The sequence below is a fragment of the Erinaceus europaeus genome, chromosome 21 (genome assembly GCF_950295315.1).
Source record: "Erinaceus europaeus chromosome 21, mEriEur2.1, whole genome shotgun sequence".
NCBI lineage: Eukaryota > Metazoa > Chordata > Mammalia > Eulipotyphla > Erinaceidae > Erinaceus > Erinaceus europaeus.
The window spans coordinates 20,918,518-20,939,776 of NC_080182.1; the positions used below are offsets into that span (position 1 = coordinate 20,918,518).

The following is a 21,259-nucleotide window of genomic DNA, read 5'->3' on the forward strand; positions in this document are numbered from 1 at the left end:
CCAGTTTTTACTGAAAACTGTAAAAAGACAACTATAAAATATTGAACTGCTGTCAGGGTTATAAATGTATTAAGTGGATCCACATAACTTCAGTCCTTTTTTTAAAAAAATGTAGCTATTTGTAATATAAGCTCACTAAATATTTTTTATTCAGCAGGCCTATCTATAAACTTTTTATTATATCAGTTGCTTTTTTTTATAGGTAAAATCAGTAAAAACTGGGTCAGTTTTTTGGACAATGTGCTGCTGCTTATCGTATTTCTATATGGTAAGAGTTTATACTTAAAATTATATGCAGTCTAATAAACCTGGCAGAACAACTCGAAATTCTCTTTTCATCTTTAACTTACTCTCCACTTCTTTTCTCCTAAAATCTTTAGGGTCTTAGTATGTAGTATTCTCTTTGATTACTACCATTCTGTTCCAAACTTAGATCATGTAAGAACTTTAGCTTTGGTGGTGGTGGGCTAATACTCAACCTCTTGAATACAATATTTAAAACAAGTAGAACAGCAGTTTTGATTTTTGAATGTACAGCTTCACCTAATTAACAGTCACAGTGTCTAGGTTAACCTGTAGAAGATTGCAGTTCAGTATTATCTTTTCATTCTCTTGTCTTCCTTCATATACCACAGCCTACATAATAGATTTGTGCTGCAATTTTAATGATAATCTTCATTAACTTTGTTTTTGGACAAATATTTTAGAATTAGTATATCCAAATTATCTGTTCCAGTACAGTAAAGTCTTTGCAGTTGTACTCAGTATTCCCTTTCAGATCTAGGCTTACACTTTGGAAATAAGCAGAAATCCTTAAATTAGGACAAGCTCAATCAGAGTAGCTTTGATTTGGTAGAACATCATATGACTGAGCAGACTGAACCATATGTAATGTTCTTGGTGTACATTGTAAAATTAAGGAACCTCTGGGTTGGCAAAATAGTGCTTGGATTAGTGTACAGCTTTGCCATGTGCTCAACCCGTGCTTGAGCCTAGTCCCCATCACATTGGAGGAAGCTTCCGCTCTCTGCTCTGCCTCTTTGTCACTATCCGAATTCCAGAGTGGTGTGAAGCCTTAATAATGACAAAAAAATAAAAAGAAAGAAAAAGAGGCAGTTCCATACAGATGAGTCTGAACATTTTTAGACAAGGGCAGCACTGTTAGAATTCATATGCTAATATGTACTCTCATGGTTACATTTGGTACAAGTAAATACTTTTGGTCTTGACTATATTTCTATTTAATATACTTCTAAAAATGAATTCTAAAGGTAACCATTATCTAGATTTTTTTTTGTAATTATGGAAACATGCTGTGATTCTTCTGATTGAATAAAAATTATTTTAACTGTCATGCAGCTAAATATTAAAATAAGATCTTGATATATAGGAAATAAACAAATAATTTATATTAATATGTGCTGTTTATTTTGAGAAAATTGAAGCCTGTCCAGATCATTCATTGTTCCTAACCTCAGTGAAGTTTCTTGGAAAATTTTATCATGAAAATGGCAGTAGAAACCACTTTTTTCTATTAACATTATCGAACTCTGTCCTAATATTCCTGAGCTTTATGAAAGTCTTGTTGTTAATTTATATATTTTAACTTACATATTAAACTTACCAACTTTCTTATTAAATTTAGTTAAATCTGACCATTTCTCCAATGAATATTGAAATATTGGAATTATGGAATTGTATTTAAATTGTTGATAATAAGAATTGTATTATTTGTTGATAATCCACCATTGGTAGGTTATATACATGTAAGTGTATTTTGTAGGCTATCTAAATCTGTTGGTAAGCATCTCAAAATTGCTAAAGGCTTTGATAATTGCTCATTATGAGGGCCAGGTGTGTGCACACCCAGTTTTGAGCACACATTACCATGAGTGAGGACCTGGGTTCAAGCCTCCTAACCCTCACCTGCAAAATAGTACTGCAGGTGTCTCTCCCTCCTTTTCACCCCTTCCCTCTCAATTTCTGTCTCTATCCAAAAATAAATAAATATATTTGTTCATTATGTATTTAGATTATTATGACAAAGAGGAACCTGTCTATAAAATTTAAAAAGCATAAAATTTTAACTTAGCATTTTTTTTCCCATAGGTCTCTGCTTGGGGTGGTTATGTGTTTATCATCAACCTTATTCCACTGCATGTATTTGTGTTGTTACTGATGCAGAGATACAGCAAAAGAGTCTACATAGGTAAGTGATTTGAATTGACATCTGTCACCTCTTAAGAGGTGTTTTATATACATTTGTCTTATTGAACAGACATTTTTGTTTGGCCAGCATTACTAGTGAAAAACTTATATTTATGTTGCTTTTTGTATTAATAAAACAGGTCAGTAATTTTTACCTAAATGTTTTGTTACCAACTTAAAAAATTACTTCTCATAGAAATATGCCCAAGATTTAATACTTGTCAACATTTTTTCTTTTTAACTTTAAGCAATAGGCATTTCTATCATGAAAATTACTTACATTTACATATCCATATTCAAATTTAGATTATCCAACAATATAAAGTTAAGTATCCTCAAAGTAAGCAATTTAATAACATTTTTGAAAGCCATTTCTATATAACATCTCATACAATGGGTAGCTTATAAACAACAGGAATTTATTTCTCACAGATATGAAGGCTGGGAAGTTCATGATCAAGGTGCCAGAATAGCTACATTTTTTTTATATTTATTTTATTTATTTATTCCCTTTTGTTGCCCTTGTTGTGAATAGCTACATTTTTATGAAGACTTTTTCTGGTTTGTAGCTGGCCCCTCATCACTTTGCCCTTAAATGGCAAAAGGGAAGTGAACTAACTCTGGAGCCTCTTTCAAAAGGGTTCTAGTTCACTGAGCCCACTTGACCTAATCACCTACCAAAACCTACCTCTCACTACCCTTGGGTGTTTATGTTTGGAACATATGGGCTGAGAGGAGCATTCACATTTTTGTAGGTGAGGTTTTTTTGTTTTGTTTTGTCTGTAATATGTAATCAAGAGATTATTCAGAGAAGTTATGGTCTGAAACCAATGTTAGTAAATTGATATAATCTCAATAATATAATAACATAAAATGATAAACCATATTAACGATAATTGGGTGGTTTCTCAAAAACTTATTAAGCAGTTCCACTTATTAGTATACACTCAAACTGACAACCTGCATTCACACAAAAACTTGTATACTATTGCTCATAAGAGCAACCATTGTTTATAATAATCAAAAAGTGGGGGCAAAGCAAATGCCTGTCAACAGATGAATGAATAAAGGGTTGCATGTCCATAGATAGACTATCATTCAGCCACAAATAGTGAAGTACTGGAATGTGCTGTTTCGTGAAGCTTGAAAGCATTATTTAAATAAAGGTGCCAGACAAGTCCATGCATTATAGGGCTTACAAATATGTATGTGAAAAAATGTGTATGGACATGTACATATATTTACATATATATATATTCATTCAGAATAGGCAAATCTAGAGACAGTATGTTCTGCAGTTGCCAAGAGTTAAGTGTTTTACATATATTTATCTCATTGGATCTTCATAACCATACTCTGAGGCTTGGTATTGTTTCTGTCTCACTTTACAGGGGTGGAAGCAAGAGAAGACATCATTGTTAACTTAAGATCATGTAACTAACTAGTGGTGGCTAGGCAATGGCATACCTTGTTGAGCAAACAAATGACACTGTGTCAGGACTAGGGTTCAAGCCGCAGCTCCCACTTACAGGAGAGATGCTTCATGAATGGTGAAGCAGTGTTGAGGGTGTCTTTCTTTCTCTCCCTCTTTATTTTTAAATTATTTATTTATTTTCCCTTTTGTTGCCCTTGTCTTTTTGTTGTTGTTGTTGTCGTAGTTATTATTGTTGTTGTTATTGATGTCGTCATTGTTGGATAAGCCAGAGAGAAATGGAGAGAGGAGGTGAAGACAGAGAGGGGGAGAGAAAGATAGACACCTGCAGACCTGCTTCACTGCTTGTGAAGTGATGCCCCTGCAAGTGGGGAGCCGGGGGCTCGAACCGGTATCTTTACATCGGTCCTTGCGCTTTGCGCCATGTGCGCTTAACTCACTGTGCTACCACCCAACTCCCTCTCTCTCCCTCTTTATTTCATCATCTCTTCTCAGTTTCTCTATCAAACAAGTTTTTAGTTATATAACTAGTTATGAACTGGAGCCTGATCTTAGATATTTTGGCTCAACAGCACATAATGCGAAAGGAAGGAAGGAAGGAAGGGCGAATGAATGGTCAGGTCACTTTATTCTCATCACATCAGTAAATACCTTGCTTTTGAAATATATCAGCCTATGATATCAGGAAAACAGAATCACAGATTTTGGGATTGGGGGAGGAACTATGTATGGTGATTTTTTTTTTTTTAAGTTAAATGGTTATGGAGGAGCAAATAAGAGTTTAAGTTTTAGAAAAATGGGGTAACCGTTTAATGTCAGCTTCTATTGTTAACTGTGCAACTAAATTCATTTGATTAGTAGCACTGAAAAATTGGTTAATTTTAGTATACAGAAACAAATCTAGACTACGAAATAGACTGAATTCCCAGTGAGAAAGGTCCATAAAAGGAAATCTCATTTGGGTCTTGTCTATTTCACATAAGAACACCAGTGATTTACCACTTGTTTAGCTTGTAGAATATGAAGATTCTTTGTTTCTGTTCACTGACAAAGCCTTTTTGTTTAAGCTAGTGATTACTGGTAAATTATAGGAAGACCCTTGTTCTAGATATCCTGGGTCTTAATGCAGATAGAAAACTAACCCATTGTAAATAAAACATGATTTGTGATTTAAGTTTGTTTTGTTTTACTCATTGTATGAGTGAATTAAAGGTGCTGATACCTACTTATTGTGTGTCAGATTCATTATCTATTTAATTGTAGAAACTACCGAGGAGCATTATTGAACTTTTTGTTATTACTACTTTTTTTTTAAATTGCACAGCTGGGATCTCCTGCATGTATAAGACCACTCCTGGATTGACTATTTTCATTCAGACAAGAGGGTGCATCACTATACCAGCGCTTGCTTCACGACCATGTCATGCCAGGGATCAAACTGGTCCTTATGTGGTATCTAGTGAGCTAGCTCCTTAGCCCTCATGCTTAGTCTCATGCTTTCAAGTTATGTAAAAATTGCTGTGTCACAAGTTCTTCATACAGTCCTTAAAAGAGACAGATCATGTGTATTTTTAGTGTACTTTGGGGGTTGTTTCATTACTATTACCAGAAATTAAATGAATTGTGTTCACATAATAAAACTCAAGCTCAAAATGCAGATACAGTTTATTTAGAATTCAGTATGAGAATATTTTCACTTGTTCTTATTGCTTTTGCAAATCTAGAGCTTGAAGTATATCTTTTGATGATACATTCTCTATATAATTTATAATGCACAGTGTCCTTGGAAAAGAATAATTATTTTTTTCATTATGCATAACTACGTAGTTAATCATATATTTTTCTCTCTGCTGGTCAGGAATTATCTCTTTTAAGCTTTAATTCATATAAACTTTTTATTTTTCATCCTGCTTGTTTACAAAAGTCATAATAATCAAGTAGTCAAAAGAAATGGAGGAATAATTTGTTAATTAAAGGCTTCAGCATTCTTAAAGGTTTTTGTTTGTTTGTTTTTGGGTCACCACTGGGGCTTCACTACTCTAAACTGACTTATTTTTTCCCAGAGAAAAAGAGACACTACCTTAATGAAGTTGCCACCTATGTGTTGGAAACCTGGGTCATGTGCTACTAAAAGCTTATAATAATATTTGTTAAATAGAAGACAAAATTGACTATATTTTAAAGAATATTTCCACTCCTTTTTAAATATCAGCAAAGAGAAGAAAAAAAATTCAGAAGTGCTAAAGTCGAGCTCCAGTGGCACAGTTGGTTAGCGCGCGGTACTTACACAGAAGTGCTAAAGTCATATTAAAAGACTTGAGGCCACCTAAGTTATTGGGAGTATAGTCACATAACCTTTTTTAATGTTAAAAGGAAGTATACAACAGTGACTTAAAAGTATAGTACTATGGGAGTCGGGCTGTAGCGCAGCGGGTTAAGCACAGGTGGCGCAAAGCACAAGGACCGGCATAAGGATCCCGGTTCGAACCCCGGCTTCCCACCTGCAGGGGAGTTGCTTCACAGGCGGGGAAGCAGGTCTGCAGGTGTGTATCTTTCTCTCCTCCTCTCTGTCTTCCCCTCCTCTCTCCATTTCTCTCTGTCCTATCCAACAACGACAACAACAATAATAACTACAACAATAAAACAACAAGGGCAACAAAAGGGAATAAATAAAATAAAATTTTTTTTTTAAGTATAGTACTATTAGCACATTTTGTAATGTTTAGTCAAGGAGAATACATTATTACTATTTTAAAGAACAGCATGAATGTCTTGAAGACTTCAGATTTCAGTGGAAATTAAACTAGGCCTTTCTTTATCAGTGGCAGGTGTGTGTGTGTGTGTGGTGTGTGGTGTGTGTGTGTGTGTGTGTGTACCATTGCTTTCTAACAGGTTCCAGGTGCACACCATTACAGATACCACTTGTATATGTTACTTATATTCTATAGAAAACTTGACCGTAAGTCAAGGATGGTAGTTTATTTCTGTTTCAATCTGGTCCTATCTCTATTTTTTTATTTTTTATTTTATTTTCCCTTTTGTTGCCCTTGTTGCTTGTTGTTGTAGTAATGTCATCATTCGAAAGGGCAGAGAGAAATGGAGAGAGGAGGGGAAGACGGGGTGAGAAAGACAGACACTCGCAGACCTGCTTCTCCGCCTGTGAAGCAACGCCCCTGCAGGTGGGGATCTGGGGGCTTGAACCAGGATTCCCTCCGCCCATCCTTGTGCTTTGCGCCATGTGTGCTTGACCCGCTGCGCTACCACCTGAGTGACATCCCCCATCTCTATATTTTTAAGAATGGAAAGCTAGCTAGGACTCTGTTTATATGATTTTTAAGAAATTTCATTTGGCTTAAAATAATCAAACAGAATAATGGACCATGTTTATATCTTTCTAATGTTAACTTTTTTCTGAAATTCTAATGAATGAAAGTCTGGTCTGTAGTAATGAATGCTGGTAACTGTGTTTCCACAGGATGGCAGTGTGGTAACATTTTCATGATGTAATAAATGATTTACAACATTATTGGTGTTGAACATTTTCTTAGTGAGCTCTGCTTTGATGGGAGACTTTCTTCTTCTGGCTTATAGAATTAGAAATATAGGTTAATGCCAGTGATACAGCTCATTGGCATATTGTATTACATTGAAGGAATCTTTGGTCCTATAGTCTCAGTCTCTCTCTCTCTCACTCTCTCTCTCTCTCTCTCTCTCTCTCTCTCTCTCTCTTTCTCTCACTCTCACTCTCTCCCTCTCTGCCTCTGTCTTGTTCTTGAAACAAAAAAAGTGGGTTAGGTAGATGGGGCTAGGAGTTAGGTCAAGATGCACTTAAGTTTTTAAGAACTAATAGGGAATGATTGCTATGGGTTTGTGCTCTTGAGGTCTTCGGGGGACATTAGAGAATGTACAGATTTTGTTGACTATATGAAGGAGACTGAATTCTTTGAAGCTATTGTATAAGTAGGGTGTTTTTTCCCCCTCCTTTTTCATTTGTTACATGTATGTGCTTAACTGTATTACCATCATTTGTGTGCAGTTGTATTTTAAAATGCCACACTGTAATATACATAACAGTATTAGAGATGTTTTTAATTTGAATAAAATTTAATATGAAAAATTCTAAAGCTAATTACAGAGAATGTTACCTACATGGAGGTAAAATAATGCTAAAGAATGCTGGACTTATCAAGCATCAGTCCCAAGTTTGGTCCCCAGCACCAGAACCAGTAGTACTCTGGTTCTCTATCATAAATAAAGAATATTGAAATAGAGAATTTAATAAGCATTGTTTAATTCTAGGTTTGGGACAAGATACATATAGGAAATGCATATATTGACTTTTCTACTATTTTTCCCTCAGATTATTTCATTGAGGGAAATAGTCATTGAGAGAAATAGTGGTTTGCATGGCATTGTGGGCACAAAGGTGTAGTTTTTTTTAATCTCCTCTTGATAGGTGTCTGCACAAGATTATATATATATATATATTAGTGTATGCTATTCAAGGCTAGAGTACAAACCCTGAAGGAAAATGTGTTTCTTCATTTTGTAGCAAAGATTGTCATTTTTTGTTTGCTTTTAGAAAATTTATTTATTCTAATGTTATCTGTTGATATCTATGTCTAAAAACACAAGTTTGTAAATAGACTTTAAATTTAGTTGATTAATATTTCCAAAACAATGTGCAGTGACCTGGGAGATGGTTGGTACAATATAAGATAGCAAGTTGAGTCCCTACCATCACATGTGCTATGTTAGAGTGATGCTCTTGTTCTTTCTCTTATAAGCAAACTTAAAAAGATCTCCAAAACAGCACACACAAATAAACCAAATGAGAACTAAATGACTATGCATAATTTATACCTCTGGTAATGAAAACGATGAAGAATTGAGCTATATATATCAGCAGACTGCAATTTAACAGTGAGGAAAAGCTAAAAAAAAAAAAAAAAAGGTTTTACAACTATATGGAGTAGTGTATTATATTGTTAGATTGTGAGCAGCTAGTGCCAAGTGACTTCCATGAAGTCTTGCATCATGTGAAATAGGGTTTGTATTGTTTTCTTTTATTATTATTATTTTTTTATTTTTTAATTTTTGTTGTATTTATTTATTTAGTCCCTTTTGTTGCCCTTATTGTTTCGTTGTTGTAGTTATTATTTTTGTTGTTACTGATGTCGTTGTTGGATAGGACAGAGAGAAATGGAGAGAGGAGGGGAAGACAGAGGGGGGGAGAGAAAGACAGACACCTGCAGACCTGCTTCACCGCCTGTGAAGCGACTCCCCTGCAGGTGGGGAGCTGGGGCTGGAGCCGGGATCCTTATGCCGGTCCCTGCGCTTTGCGCCACCTGCGCTTAGCCCGCTGCGCTGACCGCCCGACTCCCCTTTTATTATTTCTTATTGCCACTAAAGTTATCATTGGAGCTGGTTGCTTGCACTATAAATCCGCTGCTCTTGGAGGCTTTTCCTTTTGTTTTTATTTTTACATTTTCCCTTTTGTTGCCCTTGTTTTTTATTGTTGTTGTAATTACTGTTATTGATGTCATCGTTGTTAGATAGGAGAGAGAGAAATGGAGAGAGGAGGGGAAGACGGGGGGGAGAGAAGGATAGACACCTGCAGACCTGCTTCACCGCCTGTGAAGTGACTCCCCTGCAGGTGGGGAGCCGGGGGCTCCAACCGGGATCCTGACACTGGTCCCTGCGCTTTGCGCCACCTGCGCTTAACCCGCTGCGCCACCACTGGATTCCCCTGAGGCTTTTCTTTTTCTTTTTTTATCCCCCTCCCTTTTCTTTGATAGGACAGAGACACTGAGGAGGGAAAGAGAAAGGCAGCTGCAGACTTGCTTCACCACTCTACTCACTCCCCTGCAGGGGGACATTATTAGGGTCTAAAACCCGGGTTCATGCCAATGAAAGCGTGTGTGCTCAACCAGCTGCGCCACTACCCAGCCTCTTGTTTTCTTTACAGACTCATCTTCTTAGAATACATTCAAATTTATTTTCTCTGTGGCATTTTCTTTTTTAAATTCTGTGATTTTTGTATACACTGACATAGCATTTCCTATTAATTTATTTTCCATCTTCTGTACCGTGTTTTGATGTTATCCACTTTGCTTTCAGTCATATGTAAACTTCAGATTTGGAACTATAGTGATGCTCTATACTTTTAGAAACTTCTCTAGTGTTGAACTATAGAAATGATCCTAGAAAATACAGCCTTCTGATTTGATATAAATAATACTGGTGATTGAACTGCAATACAATTGTTAAATCTTTATCCTACTGTGCACATAATCATTTGTGAAAATTCTTCAAGCAAATAAAGCTTTTAAGAATTAAGAGAAAGGAATGTTAATACAAACAATGCATCTTTATTACTGTTGTCCTATAGTATAGTCAACCACTCATCGTAAATTTCCATCAGATCCTTTGGGCTGAATGGAACAAAAACAGTATTGACAGTGCCTTAAAATTTAATTTTAGAAGACTTGATTATACACTTAATTCCAAATTTTATTGGAGTTTAGGTAGTCAATTGAAATCCATGTTCTTCTGCAAAGTTCACTAATCTCAAATAAGTATAAATCGCTTTGCCTTTCTTCCCTTAAACGTTCATATCCATCATGGTCATAGTTTACATTTAGTAGGTAAGCAAAGAGGACAGTTTTGACAGTGGTTTTCATAATTAAAATGAAACATACACTAATTTTTATTATAGTTAGTGTTGGATATAAGTCTGCCTTTTCAGACCATCAGATAGCTAAGACTATTTCACCAGTGTATGTGTTTTGTAATACTAGAAGAACCTCCATCAGCAAGTGTGCTTGAGTCACAAGTTCAGTCAGCTTGTCATGTTCTTAATCTGATGATTTTTAAAGGCAAAGTTGGTGTTGTGTGTTAAAGGAGGAAGTCATACACAAACGAAAATTTGGTGGGGAAGATTTATTGTCTTTTGCCTATATTTTCACTTTTTTCCATTTTCTGATTTTTAGGATTTTAGACTAGAGAGTTTCTCCTTGTTCAGGGATGTAACTAGGAGAATTTTAAACTTTAAAGAGTATAGCCCTTCAGTGTTTCAACATCGGGTGTTATATATGACCATCAGGATTTGGGGAGACTTGGGACTGAACTCAGTTGAAATTGAGGTATAGAGATATGACTCTATTTTACAAATTAAGGAGAAAGGCAGTATTAAGCAACATGGATTTTATTTAATAGAAATGTTTGAGTATTGTAGATTCCTGTGAGATGGAATATATGTAAACATGGTGGGGCTGGGTTGGTGGCACATCCAGTAGAGCAACATGTTACAGTGTACTAGGATCTGGGTTCAAGCCCCTAGCCCCCACCTTCAGGGGGAAGCTTCACAAGAGGTGAAGCAGTACTGCAGGTGTCTCTGTCTCCCTCTTCCCTCTCAATTTCTGTCTCTATCTAAAATAATTTTAATTAAACATCAAAATTAAAAAATAATAAAAATAATTAATACCTCAAGACTAATTATCAAAAAAGGGGTGGGTGAGTTCAGTTCTCCGAAAGCAAAGTGGTTATCTTTGGATGAATATGTGTCTTATTTATCAGTTTGTCATTGTTGTGTTGGTAAGGCACATTTGAAGCATATTTGATTTAAAGAATGTTTAGAGGTAAAATATCCTTGAGAACTGTTTATATTAGTTCACCTTCATTTGACATTGGCCTGTGTTTATAGAATAATTCAAACTAAAGTTCCACCTCACTTTTTCTTCTTTTTTTCTGCAGTTGGTCAGTTCTGGTTTATGGTGGTTCCACAGCTTGAACCTGGGACATTTCTCAGGCATGAAAGTCTTTTGCATAACCACTGTACTATATATCCTTGGCCCTCTACCTGGCCTTTTGTTTTTTGAGATTTTCTTTTTCTGCTCTTCATCGCTATTCTATAAATTTAAAGTTTAATACATCTGCCTTTGTATAAAGTGTTTCCCTCTTTATTAATAACAGTAAATGTCTCTGGAAAGTTACATAAAAACACTGAGAGTACTGCCAAATTTACTCTTCTCTTTTTGAATATACTTGAAAATGAATTGAGCCTATTTCTAAGAGGAAGTTTTTATATTATAAGCTCATGTAGTCCTACTTGAAGAATCAAGATATGTATGTGCACACATGCACACGCATCTACCAAGCTTCTCTTGTTTGTCTGGAAAATGTGACATAGAAGTGAAGTAGACTAGAAACTTTCACTTTTTCATAAAATTTTTGCTAGGAAAAAATACTACTTTTTCATTTAAAAACAAACCAGTAATTCTTAAAAATTGCAGACACAGATTTTTTTTTCCACCTGGGACTGGACATTCATTACCTATGGCCACGTCTGTGACCTTGGGGTCACAATTTGGTGTGCTGATAGACTGAGCTATCTCTGAGGTCTTGGCCTTTTTTTCTTTATAATGATTTACATGTGATAAGTATTTACAACAGTAGGTTATGATTTTTTTAAAATTATTATTCATGCCATAGGAGTGTTTACTTATTTCATTTGTATATGAGTAGCTTCTTGGGTCATGAAATCACTGTCATGATTTGTAATATATGATTAACCATCAACTATGTACCATGATCGTCACTTCAAGATTCTCTCCCTGTATTTTGTTTTATTTTTGTTGCCACCATGATTGTTGCTGGGGTTTGGTGCCTGCACAACAAATGCACAGCTCCTCTTGCCCCATTTTTCCCCCTCCCCTTCCCTTCCCTTCATTCCCTTCATTCCTTTCCTTCCTCTTCCCTCCCCTCCCTTCCCCTTCCCCTCCCCTCCCTTCCCCTTCCCCTCCCCTCTCTTTTTCTTTTCTTTTTTTCTTCCTTTATTTGATAGAGAAGAATTGAGGGGGAGGGAGAGAAACAGAGATACCTGTGGTGCTTGCTTCACTACTAGTGAAGCTTCCCCTCTGCAGGTGGGGATCAAGGGTTCAAACCTGGTCCTTTTACATGGTAACTCTTAACCAGGTGCATCACTGCCAGCCGCCAAAGTTCTCTTAAAATAGGTTAGGTTTTATGATACTTTTGTTTTGTACTTCATGGTAATAAATTAACCTTGTTTCTTTTGTCTTTGTAGCATATAGCACTTTCTACATTGTGGGCTTAATATTATCCATGCAAATACCCTTTGTGGGATTCCAGCCAATCAGAACAAGTGAGCACATGGCAGCTGCAGGTATGAAAAAGTACCAACTAAAGAATATGTCTGTGTGACTGCCAGTCTTCAAGGGGATGGCAGCTTTTTTGTTTTTAAATTCCATATTGGTTTTAAAGTATCGATACAAAGTGTGAATACTATAGCTTTAGTGAGATTTTCTGTATTGTCATAACAGTATCTTCAAGGAAGGGCCGGGTGGTGGTGCACCTAGTTGAATGCACAAGTTATAATGCACAAGGGCCCAGTTTGAGCCTCCAGGGAGAGAGCTTTGCAAGTGGTGAAGCAGCGCTGCAGGTGTCTCTCTACCTCCCCCTTCCCTCTTGATTTCTGATTGTCTGTATCAATAGATAAATAAAATTAATAATAAAATTTTTAATTAAAAAAACAATGTGTTTGAGAACAGAGCTCTTTTTCATAATCCTTGCTATTTTTGCTAATAATGCATCTCCTCTTTACTATATCATTAGTTTCCATTTTAGTAAATTTAGAGAGAGCATTTAATTTTTATTTTCCCATTACATCTCATCATTATGTTGGGCAGAAAAACCATAACACATTTTTACATAGAAAAATTATAGAAAAAATGTCATGACTTTTCCAACAACCCAATACATCTACTAGTTGGCATTAATGGCTTTCATAATGATTATAAAGTCATATAATTTCCCATATCTAACTTTTTTCTTTTTTTTTTCTTTATCCCCTTTTGTTGCCCTTTTTTTTTTTTTTTATTGTTGTAGTTACTATTGTTGTTGTCATTGTTGGATAGGACAGAGAGAAATGGAGAGAGGAGGGGAAGACAGAGAGGAGGAGAGAAAGATAGACACCTGCAGACCTGCTTCACCGCCTGTGAAGTGATTCCCCTGCAGGTGGGGAGCCGGGGTTCGAACCAGGATACTTATGCTGGTCCTTGAGCTTTGTGCCACCTGCGCTTAACCTGCTGCGCTACAGCCCGACTCCCCATATCTAACTTTTTTTTTTTAATTTTTTATTTAAGAAACGATTAATGAACAAAAACATAAGGTAGGAGGGGTACAACTCCGCACAATTCCCACCACCCAATCTCCATATCTAACTTTTTAAGATAATGCATATCTAACTTTTTAAGATGGCATTTGGTAGTTTTATTCATCAGAATCCTAGTGAGATTTGTAAATATTTCTCCCCTTAAAAAGCCTCATACAGTGTCTCATAGCACCATAACATCTAGGAAATGCATTTACTGCCATTTCTAACTTGAATGCTATCAATTTACCAAGCAATAATTTTAGAAAGGAATAATGTTGGATTCTGAGTATACAGTCATGCGTAGAAATATCTGTGTAGATAAGCAATCACCTGATTGCATTTTGATATTTAAATACTTCTAAGTATATATGCTCTTTTATTTACTGATTTAGAATCATGTACGTGTACAGTATCATAGCTGTTACTACATGTCAAACAACACATGTCAGTTTTCCCTCATCTAAGTTATTTTTATCTTACAGTGAATCTTATTTTTTTATTTTTATTTTATTTATTTATTCCCTTTTTGTTGCCCTTGTTGTTTTATTGTTGTAGTTATTATTGTTGTTGTCGTTGTTGGATAGGACAGAGATAAATGGAGAGAGGAGGGGAAGACAGAGAGGAGGAGAGAAAGATACACACCTGCAGACCTGCTTCACCGCCTGTGAAGCGACTCCCCTGCAGGTGGGGAGCTGGGGTTCGAACCGGGATCCTTATGCCGGTCCTTGTGCTTTGCGCCACCTGCGCTTAACCCGCTGTGCTACAGCCCGACTCCCTGAATCTTATTTTTTAATGATAACTTTTTTAGAAATCATCATTTGAATATGGGGCAAAGGGAGGAATTGAATGCTAAATATATCCCAGCTGCTGAAATAAGTTTTTTTTTTTCTTGACTTTTACGTATATGGGGGAGTCTTTCTTTCAAAATTGTTTTGCCTAACAGGATTTTTAAAAATTTAATTGGTAATTATAATTATCATTTGGCAAAGGAAATATCAGATGGATTTACTAGTCTTTACTATAAATGGTTCAAGATATTCTAGGAAACTCCTTTATGATAATATTTTTAGAATTTTTATTTATAAAATGGATTATGTTAATATTTTTTAAAACCTTGAAAAACCTACTTTATCACTTACACACTCCTTTCTTTAATTAGGTGTCTTTGCACTCCTGCAAGCTTATGCTTTCTTGCAGTATCTAAGAGACAGATTAACAAAACAAGAGTTCCAGACCCTTTTCTTTTTGGGCGTATCACTAGCTGCAGGAGCTGTATTCCTTAGTGTCATCTATTTGACATATACAGGTAGGTATGACCAGTTGTAGAATGTAAATCTTGTCTTAGATTATTACTTGAAAGGATCGTTATTTTACAAATTTGGAATATACTTTATTCTAGTAGATTAAATGCTATGTTCCTGTTCTTTGTGAATAATGTAATAGTCAGAACTTTCTTTTATTAGTATTTTTACTTGGGGAATTAATGGTTTACAGTAAATACAGTTGTTGGTACATGTATAAATTTTCTCAGTATTTTGCAAAGCTGTCATCTGCAGCCTAGGTCCTCCTCTGCCGTCATGTACCAGGACCTGGAAGCCCTCTACCTGCCCCAGAATTCTTTACTCTGGTGTTATACACCAAACCAACTCCAAGTTCTGTTTTGTGTTTCCCCTTTCTATGCTTATTTCTCAACTTCTGTCCATAAGTGAGATCGAGATCATCTCATATTCATCTTTCTCTTTCTGGCTCATTTCACATAACTCCTTCAAGCTCCATCCAAGATGAGGTGAAGAAGGTGAATTTATCATTCTTAATAGCTAAGTAGATTCCATTGTGTATTATGTACTACAATTTTCTTAACGACTGATCTGTTGTTGGACACCTAGGTTGCTTCCAGGTTTTAGCTTTTACAAATTGTGCTGCTATGAACATAAATACACACAGATCTTTTTTGCATAGGTTTGTTTGATTCCTTAGGATAAATTCTGAGGAGAGGAATTGCTGGGTCATAGGGTAGGTCCATATCTAGCCTTCTGGAGTTCTCTAGAATACTCAAAACTTCTGAAGTCTGAATAAGTACTACAAATTTCTGTTTTTTTTATCTTAATTTTTGTTGCTATAAACATGGATAAATACATTCTCAAGTACCTTTTTATAAATGAACAGACCCAAATAGTATAGATTTTCTAATGTTCAGGGTTAGTCTGTTGCATTCTTGTCTTACCTGTATATAGTCCTTCCTTTTTTATACAGTTAGCAAAATCAATTTAGGTCTGCTTCTGGATTATAAGTTCCTTTCTAGTCCTGGCTTCTCTGGTTCTAGAAATAAGTCATATTCTTTCTAAAGAGTTCGATATATCAAGTTAATGTATGAGCCCCGCTTGTAAAATCATGAAGGGTTAATTGATAGGGGTAAAAGGCACAAGTGCTTAAAGTCGTTTTTGTAATTTATTTGAATTTAGTATACTGGATTCGATCATTTAGACAGTTCCCCCTTTTAAAGCTTTTCCAGCACTTTCTCAAAATCTTTATTTTACTAGTTAACTGGTAGTTTGAGTATTGGGAAGTATTCTAAACTTAACCTGTTAAACCTGTTGCCTTTCTCTAGAAATCTAACCTCCATGTATATTTATTTTTAACCCTACTCACTAGCCATATTTTATCTACCAGCTCTGATGAGTTGATACAACCAGTAAAATGGAAATTAATTGAATACTAGTGTGAAATAACAGTAATGGTAAAGGAATACATTTAAAAGGCAAATTTATTTGTTCTACATTTTTCCTTCTAAGGTTACATTGCACCATGGAGTGGCAGATTTTACTCACTGTGGGACACTGGGTAAGTGCAGATGAGTTGTTTTGTGTATTTTTTTTTCCCCAAAATATCTTTTTTCCTCTCTTCTTACGTTGTTAGTATCTCTGGCATATTAGAGCAACATTTCTAGAGTTGTAGTTTATGTATTTAGCATATTTGGAACACTTTGCATTTTATCTTTGTAATAATACCTCTTAAGGATACACTTTCAGTAGATGTAAATCACATATTTCTGTTCTGTATGAGCAACTCCCTATTTTAGTTTATCATCATTTCAGGTAACAATTATGTGATGTTTTTACTCAGGTAGTCAAAAGTTTTATCTTTTAGTACTATTTATTTTTTAAATTATTATTGGTAGATGCTTTGTTAAAAACATGAAGGAAAAAAAAATCAACTGTTAATCACATTCTCCAAATTCCTTGGTGTTTTATCAAAAATGTTAAAGTATATTGTATTTTTACATGAATGTGCAAAGGAAAAAAAAAAAACAACTGTAGCCTCCCCACCTCTAAGGTAACCTTGATAGAACCATGGTGGTTATTGGCAGAGAGAGGATAGGTGGGGAACAGAACGTCAGTGATGCTCCCAGAGTGGTGTGGAACTATATTCCTATTCTCATAAAATCTCTTATCAGTAATTTTAAAAAAAAAAAGGAATACGGCATTTTAAAAATTGAATCATTTATTAATGAAAGAGAGGATACCGTAACATCACATAGTATACTGGTAGATCAAGCCTAGTAAGTACCACCCCCATTCACTGCACCTTCTCCAGGCCCCAAATATTGTATGTTTTTAAAATAATGCTATAAAAAATGAATTGCTAAAATAATTGATTTTAAATAAGAGAGCTTGATCAGTAAAACTTTTTGTCTCTAAAATATTTGCCTAAATTACAAGAAATATCAGTTGCTGATAAATTATCCCTCTCTCTGCCTACTTTGTGATGTTCTGGTTCTCATTCTCTCTCTCCCCCCCCCCCCCCCATTTTGTCTTTAAAAAGAGAAAGGTATTGTGTCAGTATAACATAGATAAAGGTATTTCTGCCTATATTAAGTCCAAATGAGACTTGATACAAACATAGGTAATGTTAAGTTAAACCTCAGAATACATTCCTATTTGAACAAAGATTTCTTTTTGCATCGTAGGTATGAACCAGTGCTTATAGGATTAGTCTTAGACAACTCTTAACAGTTTTGGAAAGGTTTTAGCTTTCCCAACATGGGCCAGATTTATTTCCATTATAGCAGTTTACCCTAGAATATATTTTTAAATAGGAATGGTTGGGGAGTAGGAGCTATTTCTATAACTTAAAAAAAATTATCGTGTAAGAAATTATTTAATTTTAAATAATACTAATTTTTTAATACCAGGTATGCAAAAATCCACATTCCAATTATTGCATCAGTGTCTGAGCATCAGCCCACAACTTGGGTGTCTTTCTTCTTTGATCTACATATTCTTGTGTGTACCTTCCCAGCAGGCCTATGGTTCTGCATTAAAAATATCAACGATGAAAGAGTATTTGGTAAGATATTTTTAATAAGTACTTGGATTTAGAACAATTATTAGTCTTTGTTGAGGTTATCACTTCATTTTAAATGTAAAGATACATTTTCTTATTTTACATAAATGCTCAATCAAGAAAAATTCTGGTATTTTACATTATATATATTCTAGCATTTGAAATTTAGGGCTACTATATAACTTTTCTTTTTCTGTTGAAATTCTTGATTTCTGAGAGGTTAATAATGTTATAGCCTGTGGTTAAGAATTAAAAATTATAACTGTTGGTAGTACAGTACAGTCTTGACTTCGTTTTCTAAATTAGATTTGATTTAAGTAGGAAGAAGTTTGCAGGCATAACTTATTCACATTTCAATGCAGTATATATTTGTAATAGAATACAAAACTTTTAAGCAACCACCATTGTCCATGGTAAATCAACTGACAAGACTTGATACTTAAACTTTTATTTATTCCCTTTTGTTGTCCTTGTTGTTTATTGTAGTAGTTATTGTTGTTATTGATAGAACAGGAGAAATGTTGGATAGAACAGAGAGAAATGGAGAGAGGAGGGGAAGACAGAGAGAGGAGAGAAAGATAGACACCTGCAGACCTGCTTCACCGCTTGTGAAGAGACTTCCCTGCAGATGGGGAGGCTGGGGCTGAAACTGGGGTCTTTTCACAGTCCTTGCACTTTGCGCCACGTGCGCTTAACCTGCTGTGCTACCACCCGACTCCCGATAATTAAACTTTTATAATCAAGGCATTTAAGATGTAAATAGACAAAATAAAATATCAGTGACTTCTATAACATCATAAGACACATGTTGGTATGATATTGATAAAATCTGATTGGGGGATCTATTTATAATATGCACAGGGACACAAGCAAATAGTTTGTAGTTCCAGGACCTGGATAAATAAATAAATATATATATATGGAACTCAGATTCTTAGAGTTTCATTCAAATCTCAGTATTCTGGAATAGTCTTGAGAGGAAAATAAAGCACCTGCTTGAGTACTAATCAAAGTATGACACTCATTCCTCTCTCAGATTAGCAGACTCTGTATAAGGCTCACATTGACACTGGTTTTTGTTTTTGTTTTTTCAAAAAATGATTTGGATTAAACATTTTATTGCCCACATCATGATTTAGCAACCCCAATCTGAGATATATGCATAAGACAAATGAATGCATTTGTCAAAGGACATGTTTAATAACGCATTTAGCAAAGTTACATTTGAAATCACAAAATTAAATTTAAAAATTACTTGTGAAATGCACACACATATATAACAACACAGTAATTAATAAAAGATGCTAGATCAAAGGTAATTATAATTATACAATTTTAATTCTATGAAATTGAAAAAACTCCATGAAATGAATATTTTTTAAGTCAAGATAGTAATTATCTTGGGGGGGGCAAGGAGGGCAGTTAATGGTTGGGAACAAATATGAGGGATCCGTCAGTGAAATGACATTGGTTTCCTATAGTCATATTTTCCCTTGTAATTGGCACATTACCCAGAAGGTTTTGACTTTGAATTTTTTTTTCCCCTCTTACATCTCTTGGCAACTCTTTACAAGTTCCTTCTGTGGTTGCAAATTGTGTTTTTCTCATCCTGTTCTTATTTTAAAGAAGGCTTGATGCTAGACATTGAGTTTTCATGTAATCAGAACGTTACTTTGGAGGTCAGCAAAATAGGATAATTGGATAATGCACCTGTTTTATTATATGTGCTACCAAGGTTGGAATCTGACTTGAATTGAACTGAGTGACTTGAATTGAACTGAGGGGAGCTTCAGTGCTGTGATATTTCTCCCTCTCTCTTTATATCTGAAAAAGTTGGCTGAAAGAAGTGAAACCCAGTAACAATTGGGAAAGAGTTATTTTATTAATTGCCTCATTATTTTTTACAGAAGTTTAAATTTGAATCAAATACTCTTCTCTCTCTCTTTTTTAAATTATCTTTATTTCTTGGATAGAGACATACAGAAATTGAGAGGGTAAAGGAAGAGAGAGTCACCTGCAGCACTGCTTCAACACTTGTAAAGGTTCCCCCTGCAGATGGGGACCAGGGACTCAAATCTGGGTCCTTACACATTGTAATATGTTTGCTCAACCAGTTGTGCCACCACGGGCCCCTCAAACATTTCTTTAAACTGTTGGTGTATATAGTATTTATTTAGACAACAGTGGTTATTTCTAAATGGGACTCCCAGATCAGTTGGTCACTATTGTCCATTTAAAATTGATTACTTCCATTATAAGGCATTTGTCTAATTTCAGATTTGAGTTATAATGTAACATAAATACAGTTCAGTATATGAGAGCATTTTATTTCCAAAGAAAGTGTTAAAGGATGACTTGCTTTTGCAGTGGCTCTGTATGCCATCAGTGCTGTCTACTTTGCCGGAGTGATGGTGCGGTTGATGTTGACTTTGACTCCAGTCGTCTGTATGCTGTCTGCAATTGCCTTCTCAAATGTTTTTGAACACTATTTGGGGGATGACTTGAAAAGGGAAAACCCACCTGTGGAAGACAGCAGTGATGAGGATGACAAAAGAAACCCAGGCAACTTATATGATAAGGTAGGGAATCTAGAGCAAGGCTTCTAGACTTCATATGAGTATTTCCCCACCACAGTAAGAAATACAGGAAACGAAACTTTATTAAAGAGGATTGGATCAGAAAAAGAAGGGGCAGCTATGTATAAATGTGGACAGATAGTTGTAGAGAAGATGGTTGGTCCACGTCTAAAACTAAAGGGGAACAGTGGTGGGTTGCAGTGAGGAGAGCGAAGATTCAGAACTCTGGTGGTGGGAATGGTGTGGGTTCAAAATCCCCATCGACATGTAATTCTGTAATATAAAAATATAGCAAATTTAAAAACTTGATTAAACAATTATTTAGCCAAACATATATTTGGTTCATCTCTACTTTTGGCTTGAAATTTTGAATCCTTATTTCTTCGTGGTTAGATTTTACCAAACTATTCTATTTCTGAGATTAAAAAAAAAAATATAGTACCGACTCAATCACATAAAATCCAGTACAATATACACCCTTCTGAAATAGTAAGCACAAGTACTTATCATTGAGGTTCCTTTTTT

At 35.3% G+C, this 21,259-nt stretch overlaps 1 protein-coding gene and 1 pseudogene across 2 annotated transcripts in view; one reads left to right on the forward strand and one right to left on the reverse strand.

The window, feature by feature from the left end:
- Positions 1–21,259, forward strand: part of STT3B (STT3 oligosaccharyltransferase complex catalytic subunit B) — an 82,216-nt gene that overhangs the window by 43,378 nt on the left and 17,579 nt on the right. For both annotated transcript variants that reach the window (XM_007516848.3, XM_060180483.1), the window contains exons 4-10: positions 203–268; positions 2,110–2,209; positions 12,726–12,824; positions 14,974–15,120; positions 16,607–16,655; positions 18,007–18,161; positions 20,526–20,737. In XM_007516848.3, coding sequence (XP_007516910.1) covers positions 203–268; positions 2,110–2,209; positions 12,726–12,824; positions 14,974–15,120; positions 16,607–16,655; positions 18,007–18,161; positions 20,526–20,737 — 828 coding nt within the window. The remainder of the gene's footprint in view (positions 1–202; positions 269–2,109; positions 2,210–12,725; positions 12,825–14,973; positions 15,121–16,606; positions 16,656–18,006; positions 18,162–20,525; positions 20,738–21,259) is intronic.
- LOC132535356 (small nucleolar RNA U3) lies at positions 9,774–9,860 on the reverse strand (annotated as a pseudogene).